The 7,473-nt window shown below is 46.6% G+C and overlaps 1 protein-coding gene across 1 annotated transcript; it reads right to left on the reverse strand.

Annotated features, from left to right (window-relative positions):
• Positions 1-202: 202 nt before the first annotated feature.
• On the reverse strand, positions 203-4,668 carry LOC130474958 (regenerating islet-derived protein 4-like). The gene is made up of 4 exons (XM_056846647.1): positions 4,665-4,668; positions 2,832-2,926; positions 602-742; positions 203-220 (listed from the first exon to the last, which is right to left on the reverse strand). The coding sequence occupies exons 1-4, from the start codon at positions 4,666-4,668 to the stop codon at positions 203-205; spliced, it is 258 nt and encodes an 85-aa protein (XP_056702625.1).
• Between the last annotated feature and the right edge of the window lie 2,805 nt (positions 4,669-7,473).

Consider the following 7,473-nt stretch of genomic DNA (forward strand, 5'->3'; position numbering starts at 1 on the left):
TTAACCTCCTCCTAGTTGTCTTCATTGGACTCTATAAGACAACCAGGCACTTCACTTTCAAGCACTGGGCCCCAAGTCGAGGTCTTAAAAGTAAGAGGCAGCACGTTGAACTGGGCCTGGAACTGTGCCTGGGGACAGAAGGATGTTGAGGGACACATAGCTAAACACATCAAGACCAACAATAGGAAATTCTTTAAATACATTAGGAGCTGGAAACCACCTAGGGAAGCAGTAGGACCATTGGATGACAACAGGAGTAAAGGAACACTAAGGGAGGACAAAGCGATTGCTGAGAAACCAAATGAATTCTTCTCATCTGTCTTCACTGTTAAAGACATAGGGAAGATACCTTTTCCTGAACAGATGTTCAGGAAAGTGATATCACTGTTCACACCCCTATTGCACCCCCTTTTGGCCTGTCTTTTCCGCCCACTGACCAATTAAGTGTCGGCAGGCAGCAACAAGAATTGGCGGGCGATTGCCTACTATTACTGGGCATCTTGGAACCATATTTATGAGGAATGTTGTTTTGAATTCAGTTGTAGGTATAATATTTTTGAAATTTAATGAGTAAACGCAAAGAAGCAGAGCAGATACTCACCCTCTGGGGGTCATGCAGTCCAATCCAGACAGGAACACACTCTTGCCGATACATCTTAATGTGTCTGGCCAACACAGCTCCCTCAGCTCGGCTCCAAATAGAAGCAAGGTGGCCGTTGCGGCCTTGACTCTGGCACTCGATCTGAGGGAGGGAGACATAAAAGGCTATTTTACCCAAGGGCAGGATCAGGTGGGGAGGGGCATTTTGTGGCCATCAAGGGCTGCAATGTGAAATCGTTGTTGTTGGTAGGATGATGATGATGATGATGATGATGATGATGATGATGATGATTTAGAAGAAATACAGATCTCTGACTAAAGAAACTGCAACATTCAAAACCAGTGGGAGACCATTTTTAATGTTCCTGGACATACTACTGCAAATCTGAAACTCATTGTTCTACCATCCCAAAAATTTTTTTTTAAAAAACTCAAAGGCAATATACAATGTGAAAGTGCTGAATTAAAATTCATCAAGAAACTAAACACTGTTTTTTTTCCGGCTCAAATAAAGACTTGGATTTCCTTACTCACTATAATTTCTAATACCTGAGCAGAACCTACTTTACTACAATTTTTGCTTATCTGTGTCCCATAAGAGAGAAGCCGGATCTTCTGATCTCTCTCAACATCCATTAAGTGTAACGGTCTAATCTGAATTATTTATGACAGGATTCATACCAAACCTAGCTCTGTCCCTGGCTCTTCCCTTCTACCCTTCCCTTTTGTAATTTTCCAAATACAAAGGTAGAATATGATTTCTTCTTCACAGCATCTGAAGAGGTGAGTTCTTACTCATGAAAACATGCTGGGATATATGTGGTTAGTCTTGAAGGTTTCACTGGATTTATGTTTCAACTGGACATGCCTATTCTGCCTTTCATTAGTCACCCTCGGTTCCAGATGGGTTCCCCTTAGATTCTGTCAGCTTTGTTATAAAAGGACAGGGATACTAACTGGTGCAGAAAAATCCTCTCTATCTTGAGGGCAAGACCCAGAGTCCTGACCTGGATGGTCCAAGCGAGCCAGATCTGGTCAGATATTGGGAGCTACCTAGGGTCGTCCCTGATTACTACTTGGATGAAAGTTGGGAGTCCCCCCAAGAAAGTCCACGATCGCTACACAGAGGCAGCCAATGGCAAACCGTCATCTTTTGCCTTGAAAACCCCATGGGGTTGCCATAATTCAGCTGTGACTTGATGGCAAAAAAACAAAAGAGCCTGAGGAATTGTGTATCCTGGAATTGCTGCCAGAAAGCATAATTTCTTGAAAACTAAGTGGTTTTGATACCAGGGTTCCCCAACGTGGGCGCTATGGCAACAGCAGGCAATTCCCCGGGCACCCACCATGGGCTTCAGAAAAATAGGCAGGGCCAATGCAAAGGCCGAACCAGTGACTTTCTGCCTTCATGGAAATAATGCAGCTTTTCACTTGCTCCTGCCTGGTCCTTGTAAGACCAGGTCTTTCACTCCATAGGTAATTCACAGTGGGTAGCCATGTTAGTCTGTCTGCAGTAGTAGAAAAGAGCAAGAGTCCAGTAGCACCTTAAAGACTAACAAAAATATTTTCTGGCAGGGTAGGAGCTTTCGTGAGCCACAGCTCACTTCTTCAGATACTGGCTGGGAGGCGCAGGGGGGGCGTGGAACAGATCAGTGCCTCCCGACTGGGAGGCGCAGATCCTTTTAAAGGGTCCCCCGCGCACCTTCAGGGAAGCCCCCTGAAGGCACGCGGGGGGGGGGGGGGCTTGGAACAGATCTGCTCCTCCCGGCTGGGAGGCACAGTTCCTTTTAAAGGCCCCCCTGGGCGCCTTTAGGGGGCTCCCCTGAAGGCGTGCGGGGGGGCCCTTTAAATGGATCTGTGCCTCCATGCCCCCCGCGCTCCTTCAGGGAACCCCCCTGAAGGAGCATGGCCCCCCCCCAAATTTTCTCCCGAACTCCGGATCTTGCCCGTATTTCAGGGATCCGAAGCGGGGGAGTTCGGACTTCGGCACGGCCCGAATCAAAACGGGCCGAATTTTGCCAAATCCGAATTTTACCGATTTTTTTTTTCAACAGCCCTATTTAGAGGCAGAGTACCTCTGAATGCCGGTTGTCAGGCAAGGTAGCAAAGAATGCCTCCATGGGCTTTTCCTCAAACCCCCGAAGGCATCTGGCTGACATCTGTTTCAAAGAGGATGCCAACTTCTGTTTCTCAGCGGGATGTGTAGAAAGTGGCCCAGAAGTGCCTCTTACCTCTGCTTCAGCCCAGGACAGTTTGTCTTGGAAAAATCCGTAGCAGCTGCCTTGATAGAACATCCATCCTCCAGGGCAGGACGATGCTCCCACACCTGCTCAAGGAAAAAGATGAAAGGACAGGGGGGAAAGAAGGAGGGGGAAATGTGTAAAATGACTGTGGATCTGGAGAAAGCAGCTGGATGTGAGGAGAGGTAGGAGGAAAAGGGACCTTTAGTGCTAGGAAGTTGGTAAAGAGCCCCGTTTTTCAGAGTAGTCAGTCAGTTGCTCTTCCAGAACCAGAGAATCATTTCAATGTTTGTGTATAGAGCAGGGCTCTCCAATGTTGTGCCCATAGGCACCATTGCACCCACCAACACTTTTCTTGGCACCCACTCTGTGTTTTTAGAAGGTGGGTGGAGCCAGGGAGGGCTCTTGCCCAGCAGGGTTTCCGATTGTCTGTTGAAGAGCCAACCAGCTATGCAGATTGAAATACTCTTTTTTCAGTGGCACCTGCCACCAGAGGGCTTGTTTCATTTTCTCTCACTCCTCTTTCCCAGTGTATTTTCTAAATTACCCCTCTTCTCCACTTCACCCTGTGTGTTTGGCTTCACCTCCTGGGGCAGCCATTCTGTGGCTGTGGTCACCACCCTTTTTCAGAATTCCAAAGGTGCTCAAAGGCTCAAAAGGTTTGGGGACCCCTGGTTTAGAGGTCTCCTTTTGAAGCTGATCCTCTTCACATGCCTGCACCTATAGGAAAGGAACCCTGTATGAGATGTGTTTTCTGGAACCCTCCTGTGAGGGAGAGATGGCAGAAGCCTGCTTACGGGACAGTCCCTGAAAAGGAAGGAAGGGTTCTCGGATAGACACATTTTCAGGTCTCTGGGAATCATTACAAAATATTATGTGCAAACAGGTCAGGAGTACATGAAGTTGGCCAGGGTAAGGCTGGGGGATTCTGCAGAAACTCAACTCTTGGGAGTGGGCCAGTGATCAGGAAGCCGAGGAAGGCCAGAGCGAAACAGGTGAGAAGACCCATCATCTGTCTTTCTTCCAGTCCTGTGGAGAGCAAAGGCAGGTGATGAACAGGGAGGAGGTGGAGAGAGACGCAGGTGATGACCCGTTGAAGTGACCTCCACCATCACTCAGGGCACCAGAGCCAAGATGGAAAAACCTGAATGGTGCCTTTGATCATGGCATGGAAGACAGCATGACAAACAGGTCTCCTGTGATGGTAACCGAAGAGAAAAAAGAGTAGGTTTTTATATCCCACTTTTCTCTACTGTAAAGAGCCTCAAAGCAGCTTACAATCACAATCCCTTCCTCTCCCCACAACAGGCACCCCACAACAGAACTCTGATGTAGGCTTCATGTGGAGGAGTGGGGAATGTAATCTGGTTCTCCACATTAGAGTCCGCCACTCTTAATCACTATACCACGCTGACGGTTTGGTAACAACTGGAGAAACTGAACCTGCCATACTTCTCCATGCAACCAAGTTATTACACATGAATCAGTCGAACAAGGTCAGTATTCCCACTATGGTCTACTCAGATTGGCAGTAGCTCACCAGGGTATGAGGTCTTTCACAGTACCGACTGCCTGATTCTTTTAACTGGACATACCCGGGACTGAACAACAAAAAAGGGGGGGAAACTGAAACAGATAAGTAGAGGGAGCTTCAAAGTTCACCAAACTTTGATGTCCGTCTAAGGAGAATCCCCTGCAGCCATGCTGCAAATATGTGGACTCTACCCCAAAAAATGCCCCCACAGAAACTTTGATAAAATCCCCAAATATAATGGGCATGAATTTTTCAGTAATCCTGGAATTAAAGTTGAATTACAAATTTACCCATAGGGGTATTCAGCTTATTCCAGGTTTACCAAAAAAATCTGGCCCAATATACCCAAAATTTACTGATTTTTTGTTTTTGTTTTTGTTTTGAACAGCCCTAGTGTCCAGATCACACAAAGGGATGGTGTCACTTTACTTTGCTCTGGTTAGACCTCACCTAGAGTATTGTGTTCAGTTTTGGGCACCACAATTTAAGAAAGATGTAGACAAGCTGGAACAGGTCCAGAAGAGGGCAACAAACATGGTGTGGGGTCTGGAGACTGAGAGGGGGTATGATAACCATGTTCAAGTACTTGAGGGGCTGTCATATAGAGGAGGGTGCCGAGTTGTTTTCTGTGGCCTAAGAAGGTTGGACCAGAAACAACAGATTGAAATTAAATCAAAAGAGTTTCCGCCTAGACATTAGGAAGAATTTCCTAACAGTTAGAGCAGTTCCTCAGTGGAACAGGCTTCCTTAGGAGGTGGTAAGCTCTCCTCCCTGGAGGTTTTTAAGAAGAGGCTAGATGGCCATCTATCAGCAATGCTGATTCTATGAACTTAGGCAGTTCATGAGAGGGAGGGCACCTTGGCCATCTTCTGGGCATGAAGTATGGGTCACTGGGAGTGTGGGGGGAAGTAGTTGTGAATTTCCTGCATTGTGCAGGAGGTTGGACTTGATGACCCTGGTGGTCAGGAAATTCACAACTACCTCCCCCACACAAACCCCTAGTGACCAGAAGATGGCCAAGATGCCCTCCCTCTCATCATCTGCCTAAGGTCACAGAATCAGCATTGCTGACAGATGGCCATCTAGCCTCTTCTTAAAAACCTCCAGGGAAGGAGAGCTCACCCCCTCCCGAGGAAGCCTGTTCCACTGAGGAACCACTCAGATGGTTAGAAAATTCTTCCTAATGTCTAGACGGAAACTCTTTTGGTTTAATTTCAACCCGTTGGTTCTGGTCCGACCTTCTCGGGTGTCAGGATTGTTGTTTCAATGCCTGTCAAAATGTATATTATGTAAATAAATGTAGTCATTGTTAAGGATTGTAATAATATGGTGAACACATTGGGCAACAGAAAACAACTCAGCACCATCCTCTATATGACAGCCCCTCAAGTACTTTAAGATGGTTGTCATATCCCCTCTCAGATACAGCCCAGGATTCCATTTTCCTTTTTAGCTACCGCATCACACTGCTGACTCATGTTCAGTGTTTGGTCTACTAAGACCCCAAGATCCTTTTCACACACACTACTGCTCAGACAAGTCTCCCCCATCCTATAATTCTGCATTTGATTTTTCCTACCTAAATGCAGAACTTTACATTTGTCTTTGTTGAAGTGCATTTTATTAGTTCTAGCCCACTTCTCCAACCTGTCAAGATCATCCTGCATCTTGGCTCTGTCTTCTACCGTATTTGCTATCCCTCCCAATTTAGTATCATCTGCAAATTTAATAAGCATCCCCTCTATTCCTTCATCCAAATCATTTATAAAGATGTTGAACAACACAGGGCCCAGCACAGATCCCTGAGGAACTGCACTAGTCACTTCTCTCCAAGTGGATGAGGAACCATTAACCAGCACTCTTTGGGTACAATCTGTCAATCAGTTGCAGATCCACCTAACAATAATAGGATCTAAACCACATTTTCCCAATTTGTCAACTAGAATACTATGTGGAACCTTATCAAAAGCCTTACTGAAATCTATAAATGGAATTTGGATCATCTGGTATGTGTCACATCATTCTTATTGTACTCCTTCAACCACAGCACACACACACGAAGCCACCTTTTAATGAATCAGACCCTTGGTCCCTCAAGGACAGAACTGCCCATTCAGACTGGCAGCGGTTCTCCAGGGTCTCAGGTGGAGGTCTTTCCCATCACCTTCTGCCTGGCTCTTTCAACTGGAGATGATGGGATTTGAACCTGAGACCTTCTGCATGCAATGCAGTGGCTCTTCCCCTAAGTCACAGCCCCTTTCCAAAGCAATTCTATCCTGCACCTCATTCTGTGAGTATCTCTGGAAGACCCACAGCTTTGAAATATTCAACCGAGCCACAGATAGAGCAAGGCTGGTTTGTGCGGCGACTCACCTTTCTCTCTGTGTGATGAGCTGACAATCCAGTCCCCCACCTGTGCAGATTACAAGGTTTGTTGGGGCATTTATAGGCTGTATTTGTTGGTGTGTCAATACAGGGTCTTGGGAAAATTAACTGAAAAATAAACACTGAGATCTGGCCCATTTCTTTAGGAAGTATTTTGCACGTACTCTGACAATGTGACGATATTTACCACAAGCAAACACATGGAGTATCTATGGGATTGTATGTTGAAGGTGTGTGATGGAAATAGCTTTTTTGGTGCAGGCCCATTGCTAGCATTCATGGGAAACTGTAGTCAGGAGATCCGTTGTAATTCTGGGAGATTTCCAGGCCCCACCTGGAGGATGGCAGCCATACTTGGAAGGCCCACAGCAGGGCCCAGAGGTTGGGTTGCCAACTATGGTGTGAGAAATTCCAGGAGATTTGGAGGGGGAGCTGGGGGACTGTTACCCAAACTGGACCCAGCTTGCCCTGGAGAAAATGGCAACTTTGGAAGGTGAACTCAATGGCAATTTACCCCGGTTCCGCCCACAAACCTCCCATAATTTCCCAACCCAGAAGTGGCTTCCTTCTCCCAAGGCATCTGGTTGGCCACTGTGTAATGCTAGACTACATGGGCCAAAGGTCTGATCCAGCAGGACTCTTCTTATGTCTTTTATATCTTTGCCCCCAAAGATGACCATTCTCCTGGCTAAGTTTTCATCAGGACCAAGCAGG

The sequence above is a fragment of the Euleptes europaea genome, chromosome 3, assembly GCF_029931775.1.
Source record: "Euleptes europaea isolate rEulEur1 chromosome 3, rEulEur1.hap1, whole genome shotgun sequence".
In the NCBI taxonomy this organism is placed as follows: Eukaryota; Metazoa; Chordata; class Lepidosauria; order Squamata; family Sphaerodactylidae; genus Euleptes; species Euleptes europaea.